Source organism: Podarcis pityusensis (genome assembly GCF_964106645.2).
Source record: "Podarcis pityusensis genome assembly, chromosome: 2".
Taxonomy (NCBI): Eukaryota; Metazoa; Chordata; class Lepidosauria; order Squamata; family Lacertidae; genus Podarcis; species Podarcis pityusensis.
Genome location: NC_138029.1, coordinates 72,027,899 through 72,042,150, shown reverse-complemented (window position 1 = coordinate 72,042,150; position 14,252 = coordinate 72,027,899). Strand labels below are relative to the sequence as shown.

At 46.5% G+C, this 14,252-nt stretch overlaps 1 protein-coding gene and 1 long non-coding RNA gene across 4 annotated transcripts in view; one reads left to right on the top strand and one right to left on the bottom strand.

Annotated features, from left to right (window-relative positions):
• LOC308472042 overlaps positions 1–13,964 on the bottom strand; it is a 67,571-nt gene extending 53,607 nt beyond the window's left edge. For 2 of the 3 annotated variants that reach the window (XR_013983261.1, XR_013983262.1), the window contains exons 1-3: positions 13,890–13,964; positions 12,881–12,958; positions 11,847–12,030 (exon numbers count right to left, since the gene is read on the bottom strand). This is a non-coding gene — a long non-coding RNA (uncharacterized lncRNA). Of the gene's footprint in view, positions 1–7,978; positions 8,148–11,846; positions 12,031–12,880; positions 12,959–13,889 lie in introns of all 3 variants that reach the window. The other variant, XR_013983263.1, reaches the window with a different exon arrangement.
• Positions 3,051–6,577, top strand: LOC308471917 (uncharacterized protein). Its single transcript, XM_080996227.1, has 2 exons — positions 3,051–4,655; positions 5,577–6,577. The coding sequence occupies exon 1, from the start codon at positions 3,193–3,195 to the stop codon at positions 4,645–4,647; it is 1,455 nt and encodes a 484-aa protein (XP_080852353.1). The 5' UTR covers positions 3,051–3,192; the 3' UTR covers positions 4,648–4,655; positions 5,577–6,577.
• Positions 13,965–14,252: the final 288 nt, after the last annotated feature.

Here is a 14,252-nt window from a genome sequence, read left to right as displayed (position 1 = left end):
TCCATCTCTTCGGCTCCGTTCCGATTCCCGGGAAAGGGTTGTCACCGGCCGGATCAGGTAGTATCTGCTTTAATTCCCTAGGGGCTTAGCTGCTGGTCTTAGGGGGGGGGGCGTTGCCTATTGTAAAGGTATTTCCCCGCCGTCCCGGGTGCTCCTTCCCACTGCACGTTTCGCCTAGGGAGCGGTTGTTTTTTGGGGTTGCTGGCTCTCGCTGCTCAGGTCTACAACTGGGGGAATTTACGCCGTTGCTAGGCAACGGGTAGCTTTGCGGCCGCCATTTTGGGAGACCACGTGGCCCTTTGGCGGCGGCCATTTTGGGAGAGGCAAGCCACGTGGGAAATAAGCTTCCGTCCTGTGTTACAGCTAATTCAAAGTAGACAAGGCTTTGCGAGAAGGGCTGGCCTGATAGCTCCTTTGCTCCAGAGCAGCAGCCTCATATTATTTAACAACAAGAATTACATTGCCTGTGTTGTGCTTTAATTCAGAAAACAATTTATTGGAGGTACTTGGTTGTGATATATTATTATCAATATTATTTTTCTTCAGTTCGGATTGGTTTCTTCCAGCTTTTCATTCACAAGGCACCTCATCTCCTTTAAATAACGAGCCACCTTTGTTCTTTTCTTAATATCTAATTTGATTCTAAGTTAGCGCAGAGGGATTTCATTAGCAAGTTAAAGCGTATATTAATTTGGCTGGTTGGTTTTAATTTCACAAGGAATCAAAAGATTTAATTGCATAACTCAATTGATTGCTGGGGATTTTTAATTCCATAAGGTGCTGCACAAGTAAGGTTCTGCATAAGGTAGGGGCCATTGTAATTACGGAAATTGCTTCAGTTAGGTCAGTTCATATTATTTGGTGATTGCTTAAAATTCATTTGGTGAATCGGGAGCAAGGGTAGTCGCTGCTCCGTGGCTGCAGCGCCCCCCCCGCCTTTTTGAATACGTAGGAGCGTATTATAATATATACATATATTTAAATTAAAATAAAATAAAGTAACTAAACTTGAATTATTTCAACAATAACAGTAGCTGTGAACACAAAGCAACTTGCTGCCGACTTCCGATTTTTGCCTTAAGCCAGACGTAATCTGGATTGAAATTGGTAAATATTAGGTTAATTTGAGCCATAAATAAATACTTACTTAAGCAATTGTTACCTACATAACTTGTTGTAATTGAGAGACAATTCTGAGCGACTGGGTCGAGTGCGGACAATAGTGCGGACAATACTGAGCTAAGGATTGGGAGTTTTTTACTGGTGTTTTACTGGTGTGCACAATATTGAACCGGATCGGTTGGGTGTGTTAACTATCTTTCCATTAAAGTTTTGCCTGTGCAGACGATACTGAGCTACGCAGTTGGTGTTTCATTGATCAGATAAACAAGAATCTAGATCACATCATGTCCGGTCAAGGTAACCAAGTGAACTCCACCGCAGCTGGGGGGCCTCAGGGGAATCAGGGGGAGCCCCAACCTTTTGTAATCCCAAGTAACCCTCAAGCCTTGGCAGAATTTTTCACAGCGTTTCAAGATTTTTATAGGCATAGATCTTCAGGACAAGGCGCAGCGACACCGGCAGCGCAAGTGGCAGCGGCACCAGTGCTGGCGCCAGGGGCACCATCAACAGCGGCACCGGGGGTGGCGGTACCTGTTCCGGAGGCAACAAGAGCGTTCACACAGGATTTCATTCCAGACACACAACTCAACGAGGTGCAACTTCCCGGCACTTCTGCAGCCACCGTGGCGGCGCTCAAAGCAGCCAAGGAGTCAACACCCCGGCCCAAAAGGAATACCCGGGCACAGTTGGCCGTCCCGGGCAAGGCAAAAGGGGCCCCGAGGGGAGGCAGAAAGGGTAAGGCTTGCGTTCATTGTCCTGGGGCTACTAATCTGCAAAAGGATCCAGGTGTTCCGAGTCTCTTTCAGAACCCGCCACTACAGACAGCACCAGCCGGGGGTGCCTCAAGCTCTTCTTCCGATGAGGAAGCCCTGGGGACGCAAGCCCTGGGGACGCAAGCAGCCCAGGCGATCACCGTTCCGGATCAAGCCATACCCGAGAGCCACTCTGGGAAGAGGAAAGAGAAGAGGAAGCACACCTCAAAGAAGAAGAAGAAGTGCAGGCATTCTGATTCAGAGGATGATTCAGGTACTTCTTCCTCTTCCGATTCGGATAGCGATGCTCCTAGGGAGGAGTATTGGGGCCACGGGGAGGACTGTGTGGGGCTTCCTTTATGGGTGCATGAGAGAAGGGCCAATTCCTACAGAAAATCCTTTAATGGGACCCTAGAATGGAAGGATGGCGCATTGGTTCAGGATGTTAAAACCTCCACTAATCTGTCTACGGATTTCATCGTAGGCTCTCATTTATCTCCGAGAAAGAGGAATAAAATCCTCAATGGGGACTTTATAGATATATTCAGACTGATACCTCCAGCAAAGCTTATGGGTAAAGGAGAGAAGAAGCGCAAGTATGGTAATCGCAGGTACAGGACACCTAGACCCGAACGTACTTTTGACAACTGGCTGGATGGGTTCCAGGTGTTCATGGGCGTCGTCAGCGCGGCTTATCCAAAGCGGGCGATGCACTTGATTGCGTACTTGGCTCATGTTAGGAGGGCACGGGATTTAGCGGGAGATATTGCTGCCCTAAATTATGATGAAGATTTCCGTAGAAATGCTTCACAGTTGTCGTCCACGCGCTGGGACCTGAGGGACCAAAATTACTGGTCAGAGCACGTGGGTCCCTTCGTGGAGAAGAAGCCCCAGGAGTCGTCAAGAACTTGGAAGACCGCTGCTAAGCAGAGGCGACTGTGCTGGGAGTACAACAAGGGGGTTTGTGCACGGGCTGTCTGTAAGTACAGCCACGAGTGCGAAAAATGCCTTGGTAACCACCCGGCCACTGCCTGCATTAAAGGGAGGCAGCCCTTTCGGGGTGGGAGAGGCGCCTATAACCAGGGACCGAGAGGTGGCCACGGAGCGCCATTTGGACCCCAGAGTGGCAGACAGTAATTCCAGTTTGGCCTTAGCCTGGTCCCCCATCAAGTTGACCCCGCTAAAAAACCTTTTAGACCTTTACCCTAACAGGACGGCAGCACAATACTTATGGGAGGGCTTTAGTACTGGTTTCAGGATCCCAGTGGCCTTTCCCCCCAATTCAGGTGATCCCCCAAACCAAAAGTCGGTGAGGGAGATGCCCGAGGTCGCTCAAAAGAAAATTAGTAAGGAAATTAAAGCAGGAAGGGTAGCCGGCCCCTTCCTAGTCCCTCCAATTGAAGGCCTCCATATATCCCCGTTAGGCATAGTCCCCAAAAAAGCGCCCGGTGAGTATCGCATGATCCACAACCTTTCCTACCCAAAGGGGGGGTCCGTCAACGATGCGATACCACAGGAACTCTGCACAGTTAGATATGCCACGTTTGACCAAGCGGTACAGCTCATACGCAAGTTCGGCAAGGGGGCGCTGCTGGCAAAATGTGACATTGAGTCGGCCTTTAGACTCCTGCCAGTTCATCCGGAAGATTTCCGGTGGCTTGGCTTCAAATTTGAGGGGGCGTATTTTGTAGACAAGGCAATGCCCATGGGCTGCTCTGTGGCCTGCGCAGCCTTTGAGGCATTCAGCACCTTCCTAGACTGGGCGCTTCGCTTTCGAACCGGCGCCGAGGGCGTGTCGCACTACCTGGACGACTTTATCCTCGTGGCCAATAGCAGGCTTAAGTGCTCAGAGCTCCTTGAAGCCTTTGTATCATTAGCAGGGGAACTGGGGGTTCCTCTAGCCGCCGACAAAACTGAGGGCCCGGCTACGACAATGGTTTACTTAGGTATTGAGCTGGACACTGTCGCTCAGACCTCAAAACTTCCCAGAGAAAAACTCATCGTGCTTGGTGACCTGATTCGGCAGCTGCTCCCCCTAAGAAAAGTTACACTCAGGCAAATCCAGTCACTGTTAGGTCACTTGAATTTTGCTTGCCGCGTGGTTTCCCCTGGCCGCCCATTCTGCGGCCGCCTCGCGAAGTTGTCGGCAGGGCTGCGTTCCCCTCACCATAGGGTTCGGCTATCCAAGGAAGTTAAGTCCGACCTGGAAGTCTGGTTGAAGTTCTTGCAGAACTACAACGGCATTTCCCTGTGGCAGGACAACTTGTCGCTGCTGGTTGACTTCCAGGTCCATTCGGATGCTTCGGGCTCTCTGGGGTTTGGCGTTTACTTTAGGGGCCAATGGTGTGCTCAGCGCTGGCCCGCCGACTGGCAAGGGGGCCCCATTACCAGAGACTTAACCTTCCTGGAATTCTTTCCGATAGTAGTGGCAGTGCACCTGTGGCCGGAAACCTTTAGTAACCATAGGGTGTGCTTCCACACCGACAATCAGGCCGTCGTGGCAGTACTTTCCAGGCAGGTCGCACGGTCACCAAGGGTAGGCTTCCTCCTGCGTTCCTTCGTTCTCCGGTGTTTAGAGCTCAACATCCACTTCTCTGCAAAATTTGTGCCTGGTGTAAATAATGACATCGCGGACGCCCTATCTCGCTTTCAGATGGACCGCTTCCGCTCGTTGGCACCGGATGCAGAGCTTCTGCCGCAGCCGTTCCCGGAACATCTTTGGAGTCTCGGGGACCAGAGGCATGGGGACCAGAGGCCTGGGAGCCAGAAGTGATTCAGGGAGTAATGGCCTCATTGGCACCTTCCACTTTGAGATCGTATAAGAAGGCTTGGTCAGATTTTTTAAGATTCCGCGTCAAAACCCGAGCCATCAAGAGCAATGCCCCTCCCGTCAAGCCAGAGGTGCTATCTTACCTAGTTTACCTAAGACGCTTGGGCCGCGCCCCTAGAACCCTCAACCTTCAAGCCGCAGCAATTTCATTCTTTTGCAAGGCGGTATTTTCCACAGATCCTTGTGACGATTTTGTTATACGAAGGACGTTAGAGGGTTGGCGCAGGCTACAGCCCCCAAACTGCGATATGAGAAGGCCGATATCATTTGACATCCTTTCCCATATCCATAAAAAATTGCGTGCAGTATGCTGGTCGAAGTACGAGGCGCGCCTATTTTCGGCGGCGTTCTCCATTGCCTTTTTTGGAGCTCTGCGCGTGGGTGAGGTAGTTTATGAAGCGGGTCGGCGCGGTTTCTCCCGGGGCTTGCTGTTAAGCGATGTTACCCTGTCACGGGAGGACCTGGTAATACGGATACGCAGCTCCAAAACAGACCAGTACGGGAGGGGGGCTCTGGTTCAGCTGATGGCCACCGGCATGCCTGGCCCATGTCCAGTTAAAGACACGAGGCGCTTCTTATCCCTGAGGGTCACCTCGGCAGGGCCTCTATTGATCCACGCAGATGGTTTACCTTTGACGCGTCACCAGTTCACCCGGGTCATGCGCTTAGCGCTAGCAGCATGCGGCATCCCCGCAGCAGATTTTGCAGCACACTCTTTCAGGATTGGAGCAGCCACCACGGCAATGCACCTGGGTCTTACAGCAGAAAGGATTAGGGACTTAGGTCGCTGGAAGTCTGATGCGTACAAACGTTATTTGAGAAAGAATTTGTGACGGTGATTGACCATGGCCTTTTCTCTCAATTTCCTACAGGTGACATGGGGGTGCGCGTCTGGATTATCGGGCACAGTATTGTGCATTGGGCCAGGGTCCGTGCCATTAATTCCGGTCTCGGGCCACGCTTGGGCTTTCCACCTAACATCACCATTTCCTGGGTCTCCCGGAGGGGAATGCGCTGGGCCGAGATGCTGCCGGCATTTAAGGCCAGAGCAGCAGTGGAGGGCCCCCCAGACGCTTTGCTGATACAATTAGGCGAAAACGACCTAGCCTACAGGAAGGCAGTTGATTTGCAGTGGCACATTTTTAGCGACTTCGAGGAGCTGAAGGCAGCTTACCCGAATGTCACAATTATTTGGGCCTCACTGATGGAGAGGCGGGTTTGGAGAGATTGCAGGTGCCCGATAGCTATGAATAGGGCTAGGAAAGCCTTGGATCGGGCGGTGGTGCGTAGAGTGGCAGCCCTGGGGGGGTTGGTCATCGGCCACCCGGGCATTCGTTTCAACCTTGAGGCCCTCTACCGGTATGATGGCGTGCATCTTTCGGATGCTGGTAACGATGTTTGGCTGATGGATATTGCTAAGGGGATAAGGGAGTGGATTCAGGCATGAGAGTATTGGCGGCGAGCGACTGCTCGGTGGCGGTAGGCATTGGTAAGAAGGGGTTAAGAGGATGTGTTAGGGGGGAGGAACGCCATCACCTCCCCCCAGTGAACGAAGGGTGGTCCGTTAAAGGACTCCGGGGGGCGTGGCCCTGTCCGAAGCCTATGGAGGTGTGGGCCAAAGGCACGCCCCAGAGCGGTGACCCGGGGGAGCTCCTAGTCGACGTGCCTCGGCAGGAGACTCCCCCGATCAGTGTTAACCCTTCACCGTGTCTCCAGCAAATGGGCTGGAGCCGGATAGTCGTTAGGACCAATGCCTAAGCCAATGCCTCTCATTCCTGAATTCAATAAAGTTGTGGCCTAATTCGCCCAATTAACCTTAATTATGGTGTCTCGTGTGTTTATTTATTCTTGGTGGGGGGCGGGAACTCGCCACGCAAAGGAAGATTACAGCCAAACAGAAGGCATTTGGAAGTCAGCAGCAAGCCACCTGTCCTGCTTGACAAAGAAGAGTAAGCAGTTATTTTCTGGACTGCTCTGTATACCGGGGTCTCTTGTGCAGTTCCTGATACCTAAATTACCAGATGCTTAAAATGTTCAACAGAACTGGTAAACGGGGGCAGAGTTTGAAAATTCTGCTGCTAAGTGATGCACTCTTTGCCAAAACATGCAAGTTGTGTGGGCTGTGCACACAACATACATTTAAAGCACCCCTCCTAAGAGTCCTGGGAACTGCAGCTTACCCTTCAAAAAGCTACAATTCCCAGGAAAATTCCCTTAACAAATTACAGTTCCAGTGATTCTTTTTTGGTTTGTGTGTGTGCTTTAAATGCATGGTATGTAGGCAGCCTGCACAGAACCGCAGTCACCTCAAGCTTATTCTGCGGCTTTGCCACACAACACCCTCCCCCCCCCCCCCCAATTTCCTTTAGCACAGCACTTATTAGCAGGAAGTCTTGTAGGAGCATAGAAGCAATATGGAAGAAAATAAAAAATGATGGCGATTGGAGAAAAGAACTGAAGCAATAGGTATGAAGCTGTGAATTCATGCCAGCAGAGAAGGAATTGATTAAATGGACTAACTGGAAATGAGTTCTTCCCAACCCAAGGGAATTTCTATTAGGAATATTTTATGGAGTATATTGTAGGGAGGAGGATATCAGCAAATGAGGTTCTTATTCTGGGAAGAAGCAATTTATTTTTTTTAACTTAAGGGTCATTAATGTATCCTGGCAGGAGTTTTCAAATAATAGTATAACAGATGCTCTTTGGGTTCTCAGGAAAAGGCTTTTAAGTGATGCAAGTGTTTTCCCTGGATTAGAACATACCTAATATATATACTCTGTATTTTATAGGGCTCCTTTCTGAGTTAACTCTCCCCAGGCGGCTTACATGGTAACAGTTCAGAAATACATGAGCAGCAGTACAAAAATGTAAAAATGCAATACAGTGGACGCTCGAGTTGCAAATGTGATCCGTGCGAGAGGCACGTTCGCAACCCGCAGCACAGCGCCGCGTCTGCGCACATGGGGTTGTGATTCGGCGCTTCTGCACATGCGCAAAGCGTGATCTAGTGATTCTGCGCATGTGCAAGCGCCGAAACTTGGAAGTAACCCGTTCCAGTACTTCCGGTTTCGGCGCGTCCATAACCTGAAAACGCACAACCTGAAGCGTCTCTAACCCAAGGTATGACTGTACTACAGAACACTCCCAACGTTAAATGAACCTGTTAGAATAAAACACCTAGCCACCCTATAATACAGAACACAATTTTCACAAATCCGTCCATTACAAAGAGCAGGACAGCTACAGAAAAATAGCATTGGTGGCCATATACCTCTGAATACTGTTTGTTGGGCAGCACACATGGGGTGAGTGCTTTTGTACTAGGGTCCTGCTTGTGGACTTCTCATTGGCCACGGAAAGAACAGACGCAGAATGGATGGGTCTTTGGTCTGATCTAGCAGGAGTCTTCTTATGTTTTTAGGTTCTTAACAATAGGTCATCTGAAACAAATAGTTCTTCAAAACCCTTCTAAAGGATTACTAAGCATGTCCAGGAATGGGGACAGTGATTAGCCGGAGATGGTAGAGGAGTATGCTTATGTTCAAGGTGAGGGAAAAGACCAGGAGAGATGTGATGGTACACATAACGCTTTCACTTCTTGAAGGCAAGGGAGAATTCTGAAGTGTCCCAAAAGAATGGGCTAGGTGAAAATAAAGAACACATAAAAAGCATGTATAAAGTGAAGAAGCAATGCATTTGGAAAAAGTACTTGGAGTTGCAGCTAGCATGGTCTTTTTCTCCTCCATGAACTATATATTTAGAGCCAGTATGCTAAAAATAATTAAAATTAAGGTTCTGTTGTTGCTGTTTCATTAGGCACATGGAATATGCTGTTCTTCACTGTCAGTTTATCTTCTGCTGCTCATTATGTAATACAATTGTATGTAAGTAGGTCTGTGTATCTATATTGTCATATATTTTAATGACTGCCACTTACCTTAAATTCTGTATGAAAGGTGGAATATAATTAAAAACAAAATAAAAACAAAGATCCAGGTCTCTACCTTTGCTCAAGTTCAAATGAACAGAACAGAGAACTTTCTCTGAAACTGAATGCTGTTCCCCCCTCTGCACAGAATTACAGATCCCAATGATTATTTTTTAAAAACTCCTTCAACAAAGGCTATTTGCCTTTCCTTATAATGTATGGACTGGATTTTCTACGTAAATGGAGGACATGTGAAAGTATTGTGCTAAAGATAGGATACAATTGAATCATACATAGATGGATCATCCGAGAGGAAAAAACTTTTGGAGCTTAGGGACTTCCAACATCCTTTTCGAGTAGTGTGACTATGTTGGGATTACTGAGAATTTGAAGGAAGCATGATGCTAAAGAGAGGCATCCTTTAGTATAGTAAAATTGCCACCAACCCCCTTCAGGCATCCCTTGAAGTTGGCTTATGGGAATGCAAAGAAATCCTTTCCCATGTAGACTAACATTGCCTCCCTAAGTGGATCTGAGCGCCAGCAAGTGATTTATTATGGAAGGATTAGGAGCTCTGCTTGGGAATCGATATAAAATTTGTTTGTGGAGGATAGAGAAAAGACACTTTGGGGCCTGTGTTGATGGACATAACATAGCGGGGTCTCCCAAGAGAGGGCTAGAGAGCGAGACCCAAGAAGAGGGTGGAGAAAATCAAGGAGATGGGAGTGTCTTATTTGCCTACTGAAAAAACTGACAGGACTTTCCAGATTTGCTTTGTTTACAAAGTAATAAAAATAGATATATTAAAAATGAGATGAAATGTCTTAGTATCTTAGTGTCTGCTTTATCAGGGCATACAAAAAATGGAGATTGTCTCCCCCAACCTAAACACAATATAACATTAGCCTTTGTAGTGTCCTATGTTGCCAGTCTATTGTGTGGTATTTCACTGGGGGAATAGTCTTTGGTATTCCCCATCCTAAATAGTTTTGTGGCTTCCTAAGTTTTGGAAGTAGGCAGTTATGCATGCATAATATTATGCTTAATTTTAGTCCTGCTGATTCTTTTTATCTGGCTCTCAAGATCTACTGCCTTTTCAGTTGGTTTGTGTTCATTTTTACAGGTTTACCTTTATATTAATTTTTTCCCCTTTTATGTAAACTGTCCTGGGAATTACTACTGGAGGGTGGTATAGGTGTTTTTATAATAAATATAAACATGTGTTGTCTTGCATTCAGCTAACTTTTACTCAGGGTAGATCCATTGAAATGAATGGCCACAAGTTAGTCATGGTCATTAATTTCAGTGGGTCTACTCTGAATAAACATTTGTTGAATACCAGCCAGTATGTATTAAAAAATTAAAATCTACTGGGCTGTTGTTAGGTTCAGATAGATAGCCATTTGTTTACTCAGCAATTTGGCCACAATTGTTGTCATAATCATTTGCCACAATTGTTTAAGATGTCCTTTAAAAGTTTGTGTATGACAGCAGAAGTGGTCAACTTACAGGTACTAGGGATCTGGCCACCTGACTGTATCTCTAAAACAGTATCAGTAGAAAAATGGGACTAATTGAGATTGGAACATTTTATAAAATATGCCTGTATAACTGTCCAAGACTGGAGTCTTGGGCTGGATCCAGACGCATCAAAGAAGCGTTTCAGTTAAATGCGTTGTAAACTCTGTATGAGAAATCGGGTTGGCAAAAAAAGAACTCCACAGCACCATCTGGTGTCACAGTGTTATAATGCATATATAACACATAAAGCCAATGTGGCTGAGTCCTTGGAGGATTTTAGACCCTTCATTTCTTCTTGAATTTCTTAAGCAGAGGTTGGATGGCCATCTGTCATGTATGGTCTCGTTGAGATTCCTGCATTGTAGGAGGTTGGACTAGATGACACTGGGGTTATTTCCAGCTCTACAATTCTATGATTCTACAGAATTCTCAGTGCCCTGGAGTGAAGGTGGACAGTGGGATATGACTTAAATATTGTTGGATTCAGTTAGGTCCAAACCTTCAATGGTACACAGTGTTCTATAAAAAGATTTAAATTGCTGTAAAGTGTCTTTATTATCATATGTAGTCTGTCCTTCTCAAGTTTTAAGAGTGGCTATCTGCTGCTTCTGAATTAGCCATTGTGCATTATATGAAAAACTCAATTTGCAACATATTCCTGCCTTTTGCAGCAAAGTCAAATATAGACCAAAGTCTCTTTGACTCTGAAGAATTTTTGGACACAGATCTTGATAAATTGAAATGTCTTTCCCTTCGCATTTGATAGAATTAGCATTTCTAAGAAGTTGCGTTACTGGGTTTTTTTTACAGAAAAATGAGCAAACCAAATGTTTTGTTGATTTCCCCCCTGCTTTGATTTGGGATGGAAGGCATGGGGAACCCTCAATGTTTCTTGTGCTTGAAGATTAGCATTGACCCATGTGACAAATGCTAGAGAGAGAATCTCCTTGTCAAACTTGTCCTGGGGTGGGTGGAGAGAGCCAAGTTAGGGCACCATCTTGAGTGGATGGCATCACCTCCCCCAGAGACGTCTTCTTGAGGAGATGATGCACCACTGCCTCACTCAATGTGAATGGTACTTCCCACTCCTCCAGTGAAGAATTAATGTACAGCTGGCTTCCCTTGCAAAACTTGCAGAATCATGGGATTTTGTTTGTTTTTTGGACTACAGTCATCGACAGGAATAAGCACATTTTAAATTAACAATGGTGGTGGTACTTCCATTCTAGTCCTGCCACTCTGCTATACATATTATGTTTATTGACTTTCTAAATGTTGCTTCCTGTTCCACATCTTCCTGCTTGATCTCCTTGTCTTTGGCTCCTCCCACTTTTCTGACTCCAGCCTGAAACATTTGGAGTCAGTTCCTGGTGCCAAATACGGGGACTAAAGTCAGTGGACCATGGACATAGGAAGCCACCTTTTAATGAGCCAGACCACTGGCCCGTCATCTAGCTCAGTACTCCAGGTGACAGTGGCTCTCCAAGATACTGGGGATTGAACCTGCATGTGTTTACCTGCAAAGCATTTACTCTTATCTATGAGCTAAGACCTCAAGACTGTGCAAAGTAAGACAGAGCTCCAAAGAGAAGACAGGCCACTATCTTAAATTGGATTTACCTATGGATTCAGGGTTAAAATATAACAAGAGCTCCTTGTTGGGAGCAGATAATGGTAGCTGTTTTCTTACCTGTTAGACAAGTCAATTATCGTCATTCTTACTGACAGTAATGGCCAGAATGATATGGAGCCTGGGGCATGCTGGTGGCAAACTGGTGGGAACATGTCACCAACACAGACAAGAACTCCAGGGCACCCCTGCCATGCTGTCCCCTGCCTGAGACAGAGGTCATCAAAAGGAAGGAAACACTGACCTGGAGAGGGAAGGCAGACGTCAGGACTTTTCCATGCAGAAAGTTTTCCACTGTCAAGCCCAGACTGGTCCCTCCCAGTTCTTTGTGGGGAGGGGCCACTTCAGAACAAGAGGCTTTCAGTGTTCCCATGGGAAAGATCTACCTCAAAGCAGTTGGCTTGAGCTGATACTTAATCCCATGAGCGTTTCAATTTGATTTGCATGTAAAATGTCAATTGAGCTGTTATATTTATCATCAAAATCTATGCAGAAGTGACATTTTTACAATGGACTTTAGATCCCCATGCCTTAGTTTCATTCTCCGGGGGGGGGGGGGTCTGGTGGAATCTTCCCCACTTGAAAACATTTGGGAAGTTGCTGCTGTTCTAGGTTTGTAAAAAAAATTGTTTATTTTATTTATTTATTTTAAAAAAACTTTCCAAAGAGAGAGTTTAAGATTACCCCAGGATCACGGCCCACTGCCAGAAAAGCATTGCTAGTGAGCTTCAGAGGGGGGAAAGCCTGCGGAGGTGGGTGAACAGGATTGGCACTGCCTGAGCTTCTGCTGTCTCATAATAGCCGAAGAATAAAATGGATTAAAAGCCTTTTAATACTTATTATTCCACTCTAGGAACAGGCAGTTAGACTAGCAGATGCCAGTTACGAGTCCCAAGAGAGCACTCGCATGACATCCATTCCACATTCTGTTCTACGAGCCCCATATCAAGAGACCAGGCCAGCAGAATCCCCCTAGCTCTCGTCTCCCTCCTTTCTCCCACCACCGCAAAGTACACTCAGTATGCAAGCAACCCCAAACTTGGTGTTTGATGACAATAACAAATAAGTAATAATAAACGAGACATTTTCTTTACCTAGAGAGTATTTGAGATTTCACTTTTCCTTCCGCGTTGGAATTTCCCACCGGCTATAAATTCAGTTTCTTAGAGCAGCTGTAGAAACAGGTTAAGAGATTGTGGCGGGCTCAGAAACTGTCTTGATGAAGGCCAGACAAACAGGCTAACTAATGGGGTGCCTTGCTATACTGCTTTCCTCCCCCCACCCCAACCGCCCCATTATACTCTGGGTCTGTTCTGACACTGCAAACTGGGGAAAGGAAACAGGTGGAGGAGACTGGGCCAAGCTGTGATTGATTACACAGGACTAGGGACCCAGAGAGAACACGTGCAGTTTCAGGTTTTCACCTTCCTAATAATAATAATCGTGTGTGTGTGTGTGTGCGTGCGCTCAGAGCACTGTTTTATACACACACTTTGGGAATCAAATTGCAATAAAGGCTTTTTGCTTCACAGTTCCCTTGGTAGACGAGAGAGCTGGGTTTGGCTCCAAGTTGCTCTTTCTGCCTGGAGAAAAAGCCAATAAAACAAAATTCAAGGCCCAATTACTAGAGTCCAGTGATGAATATCACCCTCTTGTTCCACCAGGCAGCCAGAGGCCTGCAAGCTTATGTGGGATAGGAATTCCTTCTCTTGATCGACTTTGAAACTTTCCTTTCAGGTAACATACTCAGATTTATGTGAGACTTATTCTCAAATTGGCCATGTTTAGAGGTACCACCTCTATAAAACATAGCTCAGGAAAATTAGGATGTGCACTAAATACTGCATTATCAGAACACAAATGATCACAAGTATCACCAGTTTTGCACCTCTCTTCCTGGAGCAAGGAAGTAAACCACAGAACGGCTGGTTTAGTGTCATGTCTGAAGCAGCATTCATGCTTTGTTTCCCCCAAACAATGACTGGAAAGCCAAAGTTTGCAAGCTATGGTTTATGGCCAGCGTTACACCTGAATGTAGCCATTATAATAAACCCCAGACAATGTACTTATTGAGCACCCATTCTGATTTGTTTTGGAAATTACCTCACAGACTTACAATTCTTACAGTGGTTTAACAGTCAATCTCTCCCCCCAGGGAATTCTGGGAATTGCAGCTGTCTCTGAGGGGAATTGGGGTCTCCTAACAACTCTCAGCACTTGTAACACACTATAGTTCCCAGAATGCTTGTGTGTGTGTGAAGCCATGGCTGCTTAAAGTAGGATGATACTGCTTTAAATATCTAGTACAGAGGAGGCCTGTCCAATTGACAGAGTGGGGAGACGCAGTTCACTGGTGGCCTTAGGCTAATCATTTTATCAGCTTAATCTACATCATGGGATTGTGAGGATAAAATGAAGTGCTGGGTTAGAACCACATACATCACTCTGAGCTCTTTGGAGGAGGTG

Bases quoted from the DNA above. Each gene is read 5' to 3' on its own strand.
- LOC308471917 (XM_080996227.1), top strand. From the start codon at position 3,193: ATGCCCGAGGTCGCTCAAAAGAAAATTAGTAAGGAAATTAAAGCAGGA.